The following is a 17,902-nucleotide window of genomic DNA, read 5'->3' as shown; positions in this document are numbered from 1 at the left end:
GTAGTTTAATTTTTATTTTTTAATTATTCTTAGTAGCTAGTGAAGAAATATCATGTAACCATAGTTCTTTACATGAGTAGTAGTCATTAGTATTATTTATTTTATAAAATAGTATTAGTTTTTCTCGCATGTTTCTACTTATATTAAGAAGACCAAAATCCCTTATCATGTGCTCAATAATATACACCGGTACATTTATGTAATGTTATAATTAACGTATCAATGTCGCATTGGATATTACTTTATAAGTATTGCGTGAATACATATAATGTTATTGTTATTGTACGTATATCGTAATGTGTGCAATAATATATGCAAAGCAAAAATCATTGTAATATGATGCAATTGATCAGTATATTTTATGTTTTCATACACGGTTACACATTTCATATGTGTCTCATCATTATATATCACAATATAAATTATTTATTTACTTACAATTATGCACTTCACAGTTCTCAAGTATTTACAAGTAGTTTATTTTGACTGAGCACCAAATTAAATATGACACAATGTACATTTTACGTGACATGTCACATTGCAGTAAATATCTCTAACTATATGGTCACTATGCATAATTACTATTCATATATTGAATCATAGACTTAACTTTATTCTTTTCTTTTTCTCTGAAAATACTAATATTTATTCATATATTTCTTTTGTATGTCAAACAATGAGAAGCAAATATGGATATCTCACAAAACAAACTTGGATCAAAGTTCAATTGTAAAAATATTTATTTAATTGATTCATGTACGACACATACAATATTCAAAGAGAAGAAATATTTCTCTATTTAAATATGTGTAAGGCAGATGTTACTACAATTTCTGGTAGTAGTAAATTAATTGAAGGCTCTGGAAGAGCTACTATAACTCTGCCTAAGGGAACAATACTTATCATAGAGAATACAATGTTCTCCTCCAAGTCCAAGAGGAACTTGTTGAGTTTTAAAGATATCCGTCGAAATGAATATCATATTGAGACAATAGATGAGAATAATCTTGAATATCTCATCATTACCAAGAATGTCTCTGGCCAAAAGAGGGTTATTGAGAAATTCCCATCTTTATCTTGTGGCCTGTATTGGACAAGAATTAGTGCAATTGAGGCACATTCTATTGTAAACCAAAAGGTTACTGATTCCAATACTTTTGTACTTTGGCACGATCGATTGGGACACCCTGGATCGATTATGATGAGACGAATTATAGAAAACTCAAATGGGCATCCATTAAAGAATTTAAAGATTCGTTTAAATGATGAATTTTCTTGCACTTCTTGTTATCAAGACAAGTTAATTATTAGACCATCACCAACAAAGGTTGGAATTGAGTCCCCTGCATTTTTGGAACGTATACAAGGGGACATTTGTGGACCTATTCACCCACCTAGTGGGTCGTTTAGATATTTTATGGTCTTAATAGATGCATCTTCTAGATGGTCTCATGTGTTCCTATTGTCATCTCGCAACCTCGCGTTTTCAAAATTAATGGAACAAATAATTCGATTACGGACACAATTTCCCGATAATCCAATTAAGTCTATTAGACTTGATAATGCTGCTGAGTTTTCATCCCAAGCATTTAATGATTATTTCTTATCAATTGGGATAAAAGTGGAACATCATGTAGCTCATGTTCACACTTAAAATGGTCTTGCAAAGTTTTTAATTAAACATTTGCAATTGATAGCAAGACCGTTACTTATGAAAACGAGGCTGCCCACTTCTGTTTGGGGTCATGCCATTTTGCATGCAGCAATGCTAGTTCGTCTCAGACCGACAAATTATCATAAATATTCCCCGTTGCAACTAGTTTTGGGTCATGAACCTAACATATCCCATTTAAGAATTTTTGGATGCGCAGTATATGTGCCTGTAGCACCACTATATCGCACCAAAATGGGTCCGCAAAGAAGGTTAGGAATATATTTTGGGTTTGAATCGCCTCCATCATTCGCTACCTAGAAACATTGACGGGGGATTTGTTTACTGCATGATTTGCAAACTGTCGATTCGATGAGACACTTTTCCCTAAATTAGAGGGAGAAGTTGGTAAAACCAAACGGAAAATTTTGTGAAAAAATCCATCATTATCTCATCTTGATCCACGTGCCTCTATTTGTGAAAAGAGGTGCAAAAGATTATCCATTCGCAAAGAATCGCAAATCAAATGCCAAGCGCATTTACGGATTTGAAAAGGATAACAAAATCACATATCCCTGCAGAGAATGTTCTAATCCGTATTGATGTCCCTATTGGACAATCTTCTAGTGCCATAGCTAATGAGTCAAAAGCACGCCTAAAACGTGGCAGACCATTAGGTTCCAAAGATCGAAATCCTAGAAAAAGGAAAACAAATGATCAAAATGACACTACGAAAGAACCTCATGAAGAAATCCACGATTTAATAAATTCTGAGATTCATGAGGAATCCACTAAGACCAAGGCTCAAGAAAATAAGGAACTATCAATAAATCCAATCGATATTGAGACAAAGTTGAATCGAGTGGATATAGTGGTGGATTATGTCTTTGCATATAATGTTGCATCTAGCATTATGCAAGAAAGTGAGGATCTTGAACCTCAATCTGTTGGAGAATGTCGACAAAGACTTGATTGGCCAAAATGGCAAGAAGCAATCCAATCAGAGTTGAACTCACTTGCAAAACATGAAGTTTTTGGGTCTGTAGTACAAACACCTAAAGGTGTTAAGCCTGTTGGCTATAAATGGGTTTTTGTACGTAAGAGAAATGAGAAAAATGAGGTACAAAGATATAAGGCACGCCTTGTTGCACAAGGATTTTCACAAAGGCCTGTTGTCGATTATGAAGAGACATATTCACCCGTTATGGATGCTATAACTTTCCTTTATCTCATTAGTTTTGATGTCCATGAAAAGCTTGACATGCATTTAATGGATGTGGTTACCGCCTACCTTTATGGCTCACTTGATAATGAGATATATATATATATGAAAATTCCCGATGGATTTAAATGGCTCACTTGATAATGAGATATATATGAAAATTCCCGATGGATTTAAAATGCCAAACGCAAATAATTCAAAGTCCCGGGAAATGTTTTCAATCAAATTGCAAAGATCGTTATATGGTCTAAAACAATCAAGACGAATGTGGTATAATCGTCTTAGTGAGTATTTATTAAAGGAAGGCTATATAAATGATGCCATTTGCCCATGTGTTTTTATAAAGAAAACAACATCGGAATTTGTTGTACTTGCCGTATATGTTGATGACATAAACCTTATTAGAACTCCTATAGAACTCCAAAAGTCAATTGATTATTTAAAGAAGGAATTCGAGATGAAAGATCTCGGAAAGACAAAATTATGTCTTGGTTTGCAAATTGAACATTTGGCAAACAGAATTTTTATTCATTAATCTGCCTACATAGAAAAGGTATTGAAACGGTTTTACATGGATGGAGCACATCCATTAAGAACTCCGATGGTTGTTCGATCACTTGATGTGAATAAGGATCCATTCCGGCCTCAAGAAGAGAATGAAGAGCTACTTGGTCCTGAAGTACCATATCTTAGTGCAATTGGTGCACTAATGTATATTGTTATTACTACAAGGCCTAACATAACTTTTTCAGTTAATGTCTTAGCAAGATATAGCTCTGCTCCTACAAGGATACATTGGAATGGAATCAAGCACATATTGCGGTATCTAAAAGGGACTATCGATATGGGCTTATTTTATGGCAACAATTGCAGTCCCGATCTGGTTGGTTATGCTGATGCTGGGTATTTATTTGACCCACACAAGGCTCGGTCTCAAACAGGTTATGTATTTACCTGTGGAGGCACTGTCATATCTTGGCGATCGACTAAGCAATCAATTGTGGCTACTTCATCTAATCATGCTGAGATAATTTCTATTCATGAAGCAAGTCGAGAGTGTATATAGGTTGAGGTTTATAATACATCTTATTCAAGACAAATGTGGTTTGAAATGTGACAAGTTACCCACAATTTTGTATGTAGATAATGCAGCATGCATAGCTCAATTGAAGGGAAAATTCATAAAAGGAGATAGAACAAAGTGTCACACCTCCTTTTTTCCTACACCCCGCAAAGGGCGAAAATGGAGTTTTTTTCCAATTAAAAGACAATCGAAACGAGATTTATTTATTTATTTCAGAGTCGCCACTTGGGAGATTTATGGTGTCCCAAGTCACCGGTTGAATCTCGAATCGAGGAAAGGATTGACTCTGTATTACAGTCCGTGAACCAGAAATCTGAGTAAGGAATTCTGTTAACCCAGGAGAAGGTGTTAGGCATTCCTGAGTTCCGTGGTTCTAACACGGTCACTCAACTGTCATATTCGGTTTATTTATCTGATTTTAATACATGTTGAACCTATGTGCAAATTTTAATTTTTTACCGCTTTTATTATTCTTTTAATGGGAATTGCAACATCGTGAAAACACATCTTGAACCACGTCACATCAATGCACCCATGGTTATTGACATGTTCCGACTCCGTTGAGATTTGGATTTGGGTCACATAAATGTGCACCCGAGTTTAAGAAAGTACTTTATTTAAAGCGCGCCGGAAGTGACTTGCGCATTATTATCTTTTGGGGAAGACCGTGAAATTCGCTAGACGGCCCGTCCCTAAATCTAAATATTTTAAAACAAATATTTATTGAGGGCCCCACAATTTTGTATTTCTTTTTTTTATTCGGCGAGGCTCATCTCATTTATTTTTCAAGGATATCCTAAAGCGACTATGATTTTCTATTTATTTGTCTCTAAGAATAAAGAAAATCCTAATCAATTAGCATTAAAAGTTCGGGCTTCAAGTTCAAGTCCGGGTCCAAACAAAAGAAAACACCTTTTAGTTTGAACCCGCTACCTAACTTAAGATCTGCCGCCTGCCGTTGTAAATATTGACAAACCAGCTACCATTTTGATTCAGTTCAACTTTAGCTTTATTATATGAATTGGACTATTGGAATTAACTATGTGGAATACAAAGCCAATTTTTTTTTACGATTTGCTGAAAAATGCATCAATGCTTAAAAACTGTCATCAAGCTAACATTAATCACTAACATTTGAGAACTAACATTATTTACGTTGCTATTTAAAATGATATTATTTACTCAAGTGAACTCACAATCTCAGAATTAGACCTATTAAACCAACATGCTGATTTCCATAAACTATTTGAACCTGTTTTGTGACATAAATTATTTGAAACTATTTCACGACTAATGAAAAAAAGAATTAAATACAGTATATTTCATAACTAGTAACCACCAACTAAGATTAATTACAATTGATATTCCATGTTTGTAGAAATAGATTCAATCAGTCCATTTTATGCATTCCAAAGTCATTCCAATACATACTATGAAATATCAAGTGAACTACTGCTTATACATCAAATTAAACACAAAGAAATAGGGGAAATTCAGAAATCCATTCCAACAACTTTTTACTTCCTTTCCTTTAAATTTGAGAGCTTTAGAACGTGTACCTGGATAACGGAAATACAAGAAGATGAAGGAACAGTCGGCAACAGTAATAACACAGCAATGCAGTGACAGAACAACCCAGTGACATATTAAAAAGGAAGGAACCAGCAGAGTTCCAGCAACACCCAATGAAAACAGTAGCCAATAACCAATAGCAAACTCAGGAAGAACCAATTGAAACCCCAGAAATACCAAACAACAACACCAATGAAACAGCAACAATACTAGTTCTGATATTCAGCAGTAAAAGAAAAGACTCACTTTTCAGTTTCTTAACTCTCCAAACACTAAACCTTTTAGGATTAAAAACCAGCCTGTTTTTTACTCTCAAATTACTGAACTTTTAAATGTTAAAAATCCAGCCTAAACTCTTTGAAAAAAAAAAGACTGAAAGAGAACTCCTCTTCTTCTTCCAAAAAAACTAGCCCTTTTTCTGTCTTGAAATGACCTTATTTATAACCCAAAAAGAGGTATGGGCAACATATTTTAATCAATCCTTTTTAAGCTTTTCATACCATTATGTTTTGTTCCCCACACTTGCATGCCTTGTTCCCCACACTTGCATGCTTTGTTCCCCACTAGCAAATGTCTTGTTCCCCTTTAGCAAATGTCTTGTCTCCTACTATGTATTAAACAATGCCTTATTTTAATATTATTAGTGCTTAGTGGACAGAGCACTCAATTTAATCATTTTTAAAACTTTAAATCCCAAAAGACCCCTGAAACTACTGAAATTACCATTCTACCCTATCAGCTATATCCAATCCTCCTAATCAATTAACCAAACTATAGCAACTATAACCAATCTTAAGTGAGAAATCCTAACAATTGACTAATTAAACACATAAAACTAACTCCCAATCAACGACATTAAGATTCATCAAACTCAAATAACAATTTAAGCTTGAAACTCAATTCAGACCAAATATCATCAAAATAAAGATTCAGTGATTAAACTAACACACTTCTAGATTAAACCTAAACAAGAACAAATGAACACTTTCAACATACTGAATGAAAACAAACTGACTCCATATGTAAGAAAACAATGACAAGAAGAAACAACATAACATAACTAAGAAAAGATAGAAACTAGAACGAGGCAAGATAATTAAAACAAGCAAGAAGAACGACAGATTCATGAACTTGTACTGCTGCTCACTACGTTCAATCATGGAAACACGCAGCTCATTGATATCAGTTTAACCAAAAGACAAGATGAAAAGAAAAAGGAGATGGACCTTCATTGTTGCCAAAAATGGATTTCTCAAGTGATTGAATACATAAAACTCTTTGAGCAGAGCTGTACAACAAAGGCAAATAACGAACAAAAGCTTCAAGCTAATGTTCCAAGAAACTCGAGCAAATCTGGAACCAAGACCCCGTCGGAAACTCGAACTCGCGAACTGAAAATGAGTCATTTTTAATGGAGGGTTTTAAAGGTTTTGAACCAGAGTTTCATGGCTGCTCGAGCATGATGATTAACGGAGTGTTTGGTCATTTCTGTGAAGGCTGCTGGTCGACGACTGTGGAGCTGGAGGGGCGGACTGTTGGTGACTGGTTGACGAGTGACGACGTTGGGTTTGTTGGTGGCGTTGGACGTCGATGGAGAAGGCTGGCCAGTGGTCAACAGTGCAGCGACGGGAGCTTGGAGATGGCAGTGGGCGTTGGTAGTAAAGTTGGCGTAAAGGGAGCTGGTCGTTTGGACGAAGCTGGTGTGAAGGGAGGTGGTTGTTTGGACGAAGCTGGTGTGAAAGGAGGTGGTCGTTTGGACGAAGTTGGTGGACGTGAAGCGGGCTGCCGACGAGTTGACGGAGTCGCCGGTGGTCGTTGGTTCGAAGAAGAAGAAGAAGGAGGGCAGCCATGAATGTCGAGGGAGAAGGAGGGCAGCCATGAATGTCGAGGGAGAAGGAGGGGTCGTTTGGAGAAGATGAAGAGAAGGGGGGGCGGATTTTTTTTGTTAGGGGTTTGGAAATGAAAAATGAAGTGAAGAAAGGGGGGTGGTTGTTTGGGCTATGGGGCAGACCGGGTCGGGGATGGGGTACGGGTGGGTATCCGGGTTTCAATTTCAAAGGGGAAGAAAAATTATTTGGGATGATGGACTTTAAATTGATTTGACCCAAATATGACTTAACACTCTTTTATTTTGCCTTTCTTTTCTTAAACTAATAAAACTAAAAATTCCAAAAATCCTAAATTAACTTATAGGACTAGATTAATTTATAAAAGTACTAACTAACTTTAAATAACAATTAACACACACAATCAAATAAAATCACATAACTTGGACATGAAATGCTAAAAATGCAAAAAATATATTATTTTGTGATTTTCTTTCTCTTAAAAACAAAACATGGTTCAATTAATTCCTAAGTGCACAATTAAATCTTAAATGTGCATGCAACATATATTTTTGTATTTTTAATTAATTAAAACAAACTAAACATTCACAGACAAAAATAATTATCCGAAATGTGACAAGTTACCCACAATTTTGTATGAAGACAATGCAGCATGCATAGCTCAATTGAAGGGAGGATTCATAAAAGGAGATAGGACAAAGCACATTTCACCAAAGTTATTTTTCACACATGATCTTCAAAAGAATGGTGATATCAATGTGCAACAGATTCGTTCAAGTGATAATATGGCTGATTTGTTCACAAAATCTCTACCAACGTCAACCTTCAAAAAGCTAGTGTACAAAATCGGGATGCGAAGGCTCAATGATGTGAATTGATGCTCTCATCAGGGGGAGTTAATGTGCATTGCACTCTTTTTCCCTTACAAGGTTTTGTCCCACTGGGTTTTCCTTGCAAGGTTTTTAACTAGGCAACTAAAAGGCGTGTTATTAAACATGTGTACTCTTTTTCTTTTTCTAGAATTTTTTTTCCCATTGGGTTTTATTTTAGTTAAGGTTTTAATGAGGCACATTATTTATCGAGTAGACATTCAAGGGGGAGTGTTATGAATAAAATTCTATTTAGAGTGAATGTCTATCTTGTAGAGAGTTTTACTTTGTGGCTAAGTCATTTTTCCCCTATAAATAGAGGGGTCTTATCCCATTGTAAATCATCCCAAAATTCAATAAAAATTACTCTCTTTCTCTGCAATATTTGTTCTTCTACTTTTCTTGTTTTATCACAATATTGGTATAAAAAATTATATATAATGTCGGTGCATATAACTTAAATCCTAATAATATATAGTGTGTTTCTCTTGTAATTATCTTTGCATGCACGGTTCATAAAAATACACCGACTAACTAGTTTGTTATAGGTTGTGGCTTGCGGCAATAATAACAATAAATCCAATATATTCCTATAAGTATGTTCCGGGAAGGATCGTGTATATCGTGTACGCAAACGTTACCTTTACCTAGTGAAAATAGAGAGGCGGGTTGTGGCTTGCATCGTTCAAATATAATATTCCAACAAAGTTTTAACCTTAATCTCCATGTAAATCCAAGCCGTGAAAATTGGAATGATAGAGATTGGAAATATGTCAACCTTCATTAGCACATCGTTCCAGGTTCAATACCTACATATAAGAAAAGGGAAAGAGCAAAATAGTTTTAAATAATTTTTACTTTTACTCAACACTAATTATGCGCCAAAAGTATTTTCTAAAGAAAAATAAAAAGGAGTTGAAGGAGATTAAATTTTAAACAAAAAAGTTTAATGAAGCTATTTAAAAAACAATTTTCTTTTACAGAAAAAACAAAATATAAAGCTAGCTATAAGTGTATATACTGAGTAATACACAGTAGCTGAATGCTGAAGCTTTGCAGTAGCATTAAAGAGGATGCTGATATTTAATTTCTGAATGCAACATAATTAGTAGGGCGTTGGGATTCATTTATACTTTTAGGTGGTTGTGTGCATTACTCTTCCAAATTAATTGCCCTTCTCCTTTCCTAGGAATAGTAGAAAGATCCTTGTTCTTTCCGGAAAATATTTTATAATTTCTCCATGTTTTGTTAGCTTAAATATTTTAAAAAATATTTTAAGTATTGGCATCACAATTCGACTAGTAATCTTTTTTTTGAATTTTTTTAACCGATAATAATCTATTGTGTGTGTATATATATATATATATATATATATATATATATATATATATATATATATATATATATATATATATATGCTTATATGTGGGTTGCGCATGTGGCGAGACAATACGGTCCAACCTCTCTATAACAATCTTGTTAGTTCCGAATATTTTTGTTCATTATAGCGAAGTGCTGTTATAGAGAACATATATTATAACATAACATAAAAATCGGTTTCGAAAAAACTTGAATTTTATAGTGAAGTGTTGTTATATAGAGATGTTGTTATAGAAAAGTCTGTTTGTAGTATAATTTATTTTTTTGTAAAGGGTTGTAGGATAAACACTCATAGTGTCCCTATAGATGAAGATGAATTGACCAAATATTTCATTAATTGTGTGTGTGTTTGGGGGGTGGGGGGTCAAAACATCTATCTTTAACCTCGAGCTTCTCTAGCATTTATTGCAACCATTGTATATGTAAAAGTTAATTTCTTTTACATAAACTTAGTTCAACTGGCCTCACAATGATATGATTGAAGTTCTAACTCACAAAATTTAGCCGTCAAAGACAATATTTTTTTTGGGAACAAATTTTCTGTGTCACGCGAAATTTGCTTTCAGTTTTCTGAAAAGTATCTTAAGCTAGCTTTTATTAAAATAATTCGTCATATTCCTAAACAGAATTATAATAAGGACAAAAACGAAACAAGCTTTTTAACAGTTATATTATGTAATTCGCCTAATAATGTCAACATACATTCCAGCATTAGCTTTAGGTAGTGGTGCCAAACATGCATGTCCTTAAAATGTGCAACGTTCTATCCTACAGTTATTTCACTTTGACCTTTACTTCACTCCCACTTCTTTAAATTCTCAACACCCCCAAAAAAAGAAAAGAAAAAAAGTGAGGAAAAATAGAGAAAAATGGGATTCTCGAAATGTTTCTTAGGTACTACTCTTGTTCTTGTTATGGTATTTTATGTGTCAAATGGAGATCCATTGGTTCCAGCTTTGAACATTTTTGGAGACTCTGTAGTTGATGTTGGAAATAACAACAATTTAAGTACTCTTATAAAGGCAAATTTTCCTCCTTATGGAAGAGATTTTGTTACTCATAGACCAACAGGAAGGTTTTGCAATGGAAAGCTGGCCACTGACTTCACTGGTAATATATATGTTTAGAAAAATTGTTCTCGTTGTTTCATAATGTATCGTTTTATATTGTACTGTTTTGAGTCGAGGGTCAATCAGAAACAACATCTCTACCTCATACAAAGTAAGGATACCCTCCTCAGACTCTACTTGTGGGATTACACAGAGTATGTCTTTGAGCCGAGGGTTTATGGAAAACAGCCTCCCTCTACCTTATATAAAGTAGGGGTAACGTCTACGTACGCACTACCTTCCTCAGACCCCAGTTGTAGGATTACACTGAATATGTTATTGTCGTTATTGTTGTTGTTGTTATATTGTATTGTTTCGTATTGTAATATTTTTGTATCTTTTTCTCATAGTTGTTGTTATGCACAGCTGAATACCTTGGGTTCACTTCATATCCACCAGCTTACTTTAGCCCAGAAGCAAGAGGGAAAAACATAATCACTGGTGTCAACTTTGCTTCTGCTGCTTCTGGTTATTATGACAGGACTCCTCAACTTTATGTAAAGTTTCTTGATTCTCCCTCTCTGAGTTTTGTATGTTTGCCCGAGAAGAGTTAATTTCACTCATGGTTACTCACTTTTTTCATTAACTTTTTTTCTAACGGGTTCGAGCCGTACGTCACGCTCCCATAGGGTGCGACCTTTCCTGGACTCTGCGTGAACGGGGATACTTCATGCGCCGGACTGCAATTTTGTAAAAATGATCTATAACAAGAGTTATGTTTGAACATAAAAGTCGATGAATCTGCAGATTCATTTTGACCTATTCAATCTTCTTGAACTCTTTCTTTTTAAGAATTATTATAATAGTAAAGTCACAAAACTATTTTATTTAACGTTAAAGTAACCAAACATTACCTAGTAGGAGTAGTCACATAACTATTTTTTGTTACATTAAAATAAGTGAACTTTATCCCCTATATATAACAATAAAGTTACAAAAGTTTACATTAAAGTTACTTTATGAAGGATATGTCTTGTCATTATAGCGGGTAAAGTTCAAAAACTTTACTATTATAGTTGGTAAAGTTCAAAAAATAGGTTTATGACTTCAATGTTATAATAGATAAAGTTAAATGATCATTCATGAAATTAATTAATCAGTTGTATATAAAATCTTCTTGTCTCTTGTGGATAACTAACTTGAATATTACTATATGGTGTTATTTGCAGCGCGCGCTTACACTGGCACAACAGCTAAATAATTACAGGGAGTGGCAAGGAAAAGTAGTGAATTTGGTAGGGAGGACACAGGCTAATAACATATTCTCAGGAGGAATACATCTTTTAAGTGCAGGCAGCAGTGATTTTATTCAGAATTACTACATAAATCCAATGCTCAACAGAGTCTATTCACCTGATCGGTTCTCGGACATGCTTATGCAGTCTTATTCTTCATTTGTTCAGGTCCTTTTCCTCTTCTCCTCTGTACTTTTTGTTATGAGTTTAAGTTATATAGACTGTTAGTGTCAAGTAATTTTTATACCGTAATGTCACATTTATCTCTCATAGTAATTAATATGTCTGTAAATATCTTTTGGATGATCGGACAGTGTAACAATATTTTGCACTTGCATGAAATTCGTAAGCAACACTTATCTATAAAAAGTGCAAATAGTGATATAGTTTGTCACACTTAGAGGTCGCCGCAAACAGGGGCGGCCCGACGAATTTTGGGGCCTAAAGCAAACTTTATGAGGGACTTTAACTTTTTAATTTTTTTATTATTTATTTGAAGTCTATATTTTAGCTTTTCTTATATACAAAGTTATTAATAATTTTCTTATAATCAATAACTCCTAATAAGTATTTCTCAATTGATAATATAACTAATCCATTTAATCTTTCTTGTGCCATTGTTGTTCTTAGGTAAGATTTTATCAATTTGAATTTTGAAAACTTCTTTCCGTTGAAGCAATGGTAACATGAGTTACTAAAATTATTCCATAAGCAATTTAGGCATTTGAAAAATAATTAAATCTTTTTATTTGATTAAGTGTATTAATTAAACTATTATCTTTTAATTGTATTATTTTCCTTAATACTTGTATCAAATTGTTACTTCCTATATATTACACGTTTTTTTACGAAATTCGGGTTCGATATTCATTTCAAGTGCAATTTTCTTGGTAGAAAGAAATCAAACTTTTTCACTGCACAAAATTCTTTTTTTAAACTTATACATTGTGTGTTAGGTGTAACAAAAAATGGGGCCCCCACAAATACGAGACCTAAACGGTTGCTTTATTTGCTTTGGGGAACCTCTGGCGGCAAATGAGTCAAATCAATAAACGGGTCATGTAGAACCTACTTAAAGTTTGTTTAGGTCAGAATGAGTCAAATAATTGGTCATAATCCAATTCATCCAAATGACCCAACCTCCCCTCCTTCTTTATTTGTTTTTTGAAACAAAAGCAAAAACTAAAGTACTTTTCTTAAATTATTAACTTAAGTCTAGAAATGCATATACGGTATAGCCAGTTTTCGGACTGGTCATTCAAAAATAGCTAGCGTTTACGAAGTCAATGAAAAATAGCCACTATTTTGCTGCAACAGAGACCGGTCCAGCATAATATACTGGAGTTCGGTGCACCTATGTATGAACTCCAGCATATTATGTTGACCGGTATACTTTGCTGACTCCGGTATAATATACTGAAGCACCGATGCTCCAAACTCCAGTACATTATACTGGACAATTATACTTGCTAGAACTCCAGTATATTATGCTAGAGTTCTAGTGTACTTATGATGGAACTCCATCATATTATGCTGGAGTTCCAACATACTTATCCTGGAACTCCATTATAATATGCTGGAGTTCGAGCATACTTATGCTGGAACTCCAGTATAATATACTGACGTATTTTTCGGGTTTTGAACAGTGTTTTCGCTCAGATTTATCTTTACATGAAAATGACTAAATTTTGATTACTTTTAAAATTAGGCTATTTTTGAACGATCAGTTGTAAATCTGGCTATTTTTGAATTTCTCCCATATAATTCATATCTCCAAATTTGATTTTGTTTGTTTGGGTTTGGGTTGTATTCTTACCTATTGGGTTACACGCTTACACTATTTGACCCATTCTGACCCTACTATTTAATGATAGAAATGACATCAGGTAGCCACTTTAAATGGCTGTTATTTAGGAATTATTGATTAAATGGCTGTTATTTAGGAATTAGTCAATACATTCTGAATTTCAATTTTTTAGTTCAATTGTTCGTGAATGTATTTCAATTTTTTAGTTCAATTGTTCGGGATAAAAATATCCTGAATTGTCCTGAAGTTAGGAATTAGTTTATTATTTCAGAACAAAATAAATTCTGGTTAATCTCTTAATAGCATCCCAAAAAATGGTTAATCTCTAATCCATCCCATTTAACACTACCTTAAGATTTCGTAGTAATAGCGGGAGCTAGCCACTTTTCAGTCCTTTAATTGAAAAATAGCCATTGTCATCAAATTTAAATTTTATAGGTCAAGGACAATGGGTTGGAATTTGACAACTCTATAACAATGATTATTTTTCAAAAACACAGCTGAAAAGTGGCTATTCTGAATTTTATCTTTTAAAAAAATAATCTATTTACATATGCACTTAAGAACCTGTGTGGTCCAGCCTGAAAATTTATGTTGGACACCTTAAGAATTCTATCGTTAAAACATGACATGACATAATATGATATATTTATATTTGAATTATGATTGAACTTGACAGTATTCATAAAAGCCAATGACTGTTTTAACATAATTAGTAATGTATGAACAGAACCTCTATAATTTGGGAGCAAGGAAAATTGGTGTCACAACTCTGCCGCCAACGGGTTGTTTGCCAGCAGCCATTACTTTATTTGGTGCAGGAAGCAATCAATGTGTAGCAAGATTGAACCAAGATGCAGTTTTCTTCAACAGAAAACTCAACACAACATCAGACAATTTGAAGAGCAGACTTCCTGGCCTTAAACTTGTAGTTTTCGACATCTATCAGCCTCTCTTGGATCTCATCACTAAACCTACCGATAATGGTAATTTGCTAAAACATGTTTTTTCCCTTTCATCTTAGATTATATTGATCAATGATCATCAATTTGCCTTAAAATAACTGAACTTTATTCACTATAATAATTAAGTCGCTAAACTTTGACTTTATAGCTATAGTGCGTAAAGTTCACTGACTTTAATTTGACAAACATGGACGGATCTAAGTCTGACTGTGGATTCAGCCAAACTCAGTAGCTAAGCTCCGGCTATGTGTGGAGTCCAGGGAGGGGCCGGACCACAGGGGTCTATTATACGCAGTCTTCTGCAATGAGTTGTTTCTACGGCTCGAACCTGTGACCTACTGGTCACATGACCACAACTTTACCGGCTGTGTCAAGGCTCCCTTCGAACCTGTGGCCTCTTGTTTCCTGCATGTTTGCTCAATTTGTGTATTTGTGTTAAAAAGTTCATTAAATATGAAAAAACTTTAAATTTAGGGTCCAGTTATTAGCACTTGAAGTTGTCGTTCTAAAATTCAGAACTCATAAAGTTAAAATCCTGGCTCCGCATCTGTTATATCAATAACCATACATGAAATGAATCCTTATTTTTTCTTCTGAGTGGACGTAGAATCAGTTATGTTGAAATCAAAGAGGACAATGTATGACATTTTTCTTTGACAATTTGCATTTTCTCAGGATTCTTCGAATCAAGGAGAGCTTGTTGTGGGACTGGAACATTAGAAACATCATTCCTTTGCAATGTCAGGTCAATAGGGACATGCTCCAATGCAACACAGTACGTATTCTGGGACGGATTCCATCCATCTGAAGCTGCTAATGAGAAATTAGCTCAAAGTCTACTGGAGCAGGGTTTTGATCTCATCTCTTAAGCCTGAAAGTCGCAGGGTTCAGTCAGTTAGTGACAGTGCTATATAGTTGCTGTGTTGGAGTTGCAAATGGTTTCGTTTTATTCAGTTTTAAGCTATATTATGTCTTGTGGAGAAGTAGTTAAAACTATTTAAAATGCTGCAGAGAGCTTTCCTAGGTAGTTTCATACTATATGTTTGCCAAGATTTCACCTACTGTTACATAATAATCTGCAGAAAGAAATTATTATTAATATATATATATATGTGAGAGTTTCCACATTACACTCTGTCTCTTCATATCATTGAAGCAAACTAGTAAAAAGGACAGTCATCCAATAATGGGATTTCTCCCTATTCCTGTGTAACATTCACTGTGAGAACCAGCTTTTAAAGAACACATAACAAGTCAGTTATGCAGTCTCAAATTTTCTTTGGAATAATGTGCAGCCGCACATCTTGTTTGTGCGATCGCACGCACTATGGAAAATAAGGTTTTAGTGACGATCATTTGTGGCCAAAGCCGTCATCGTAAGTACCTATATGTCGCTTGTTTGGGTAGCGACCTATCTTAAATAATATATTTTGTGGCGCATTTGTTTATTTTTTGTGGCGAGAAAAGTCGTTGCAAAAGCTAATAACAAAACAAATTAGATTTTGCTGGCGACTATTCTCGCCACAAAAAGTAAACATAAATGGTAGTCGCTACTCAAATAAATGGGCGAATTATACATCATTTCTTGTGATGACTCACACTTACAATTTGGTGGCGACAAAATTGATGTTTTATACTTCAATACCACACAAGAGGGGGGGGGAGTTTGTATGGTACCCAATTTTCGCTTAACTTAATTATAGAAGGACCTGGTTCTTCTATGTGTTCCGACTACTACTGTTGCGGAATAATAAATACAGAAAATAAAGAACACAGAGATTTTATGTGGAAAACACCTGGCTCAAAAGGTGAAAAAACCACGACCTACCTTCCAGTAGGATTTTCCCAAACTCTCCACTAAAACCACTGAGCCAAAAATTGCATTTACAAAAACTCTTTTGTAAACCTAGGATTAACTCTAATCCCGGTGTGGCACAACCTCAACTGTTGCGACAACTTCAAGTTAACTCTAACTTGAAAACTCTAAGTACCTAATACAATTGCTTCTAAATAAGCTGAAAGATACAATGTAAAATTACCTACTACAATTGAACTAGAATAGACAGACACTTGGAACTGATTTTTCTATCTGGTTCAAGTAGCTTCAGGTTTGCACGCTTGAAGCACACATAAATTGCTTGCAAAATTGCCTTGCTATTTTGCTCTTAATTCACGTTTAACTTCTGCTTATGTGCATTACCTGTAAAAAAGAACAACACTGATATTTAAGGAGCTAGCAATTAGAGATTGACTAGGATATTGATGTTACTCTTCCATGGTGGAAGAGTTCTAGTTGATCTCATACATTAACTCTATCATTTTCCTAAAGCGTGTTCTCTTTGTGTAAGGAGTCTTTCTCCTTATCCAATATGCAACATTTTCGATCATGATCAGGAGATATTACTTCTGATAAGTTAGGTTTGTCTCCTTCACGTGCATCTCACATGTTTGAGTTGATCATAACTGTGCTTCACAAGATGGACATGGTCCATGTCTGAGTTCCTTTGTCAGTCTTCAAAACTTCACCTTTACTTGGGCCAACAAATTCCCCCTTTTTGATTATGACAAACTCTGTGCTTTTCACTCACTTAGACCCTATCAGAACTCAGCTTATTCGTCAATACAAAGTTAGAAAAATTTACTTATCATCAAGGACCAGGTTCATTAGGTTATAAACATCACTTATTCAGAATATATAAAGCAAAGCACAATATCTCTTCCCTCTTTTGGCATCATCGAAAAGTTGCATAAACAAAGTGTGAGTCCCAGAATTTTAACAATTACTCATGGCCACTAGGGCAACTACAAGTGCAATCATGGATTAATCATCAGTAATCAAGCAGACATATTCAAACTATCAAGGAAATATCAACAATCAAGAAGAGCAAAAACAGTAGATATCTTTGATGGAAGATATGTTGCTACCACAATCCACAAAAAGAAAGCAAAAATATTCAAACATGAGCAAAAGAAAGAGAAATCCCTAATCTGGGTCACTGGTGGTCCTAGACTAGTTCAAGAGATGAAGGCTAGAAGTCCTAAGGCTTGAGGGAGCTAGAGGGTTGGTTTTGGGCTTGCAGAAGGTTCAACATATTCTGAAGAATGTCATCATTCTTCTGCTTTTCCTTGGTAAGCTCAGCTCTGAAAGCATCCCTCTCAGG

At 34.6% G+C, this 17,902-nt stretch overlaps 1 protein-coding gene across 1 annotated transcript; it reads left to right on the top strand.

Annotated features, from left to right (window-relative positions):
• Window positions 1–10,438: 10,438 nt before the first annotated feature.
• Window positions 10,439–15,871, top strand: LOC107806047 (GDSL esterase/lipase At5g03820-like). Its single transcript, XM_016630162.2, has 5 exons — window positions 10,439–10,735; window positions 11,101–11,231; window positions 11,904–12,137; window positions 14,507–14,762; window positions 15,417–15,871. Exons 1-5 carry the CDS (start codon window positions 10,495–10,497, stop codon window positions 15,608–15,610), a joined length of 1,056 nt encoding a protein of 351 aa, XP_016485648.2. The 5' UTR covers window positions 10,439–10,494; the 3' UTR covers window positions 15,611–15,871.
• Window positions 15,872–17,902: the final 2,031 nt, after the last annotated feature.

This window comes from Nicotiana tabacum, chromosome 5 (assembly GCF_000715075.1).
Source record: "Nicotiana tabacum cultivar K326 chromosome 5, ASM71507v2, whole genome shotgun sequence".
Taxonomy (NCBI): Eukaryota; Viridiplantae; Streptophyta; class Magnoliopsida; order Solanales; family Solanaceae; genus Nicotiana; species Nicotiana tabacum.
The sequence above is the reverse complement of the archived record's forward strand: the minus strand, read 5'-3'. Positions and strand labels throughout refer to the sequence as shown.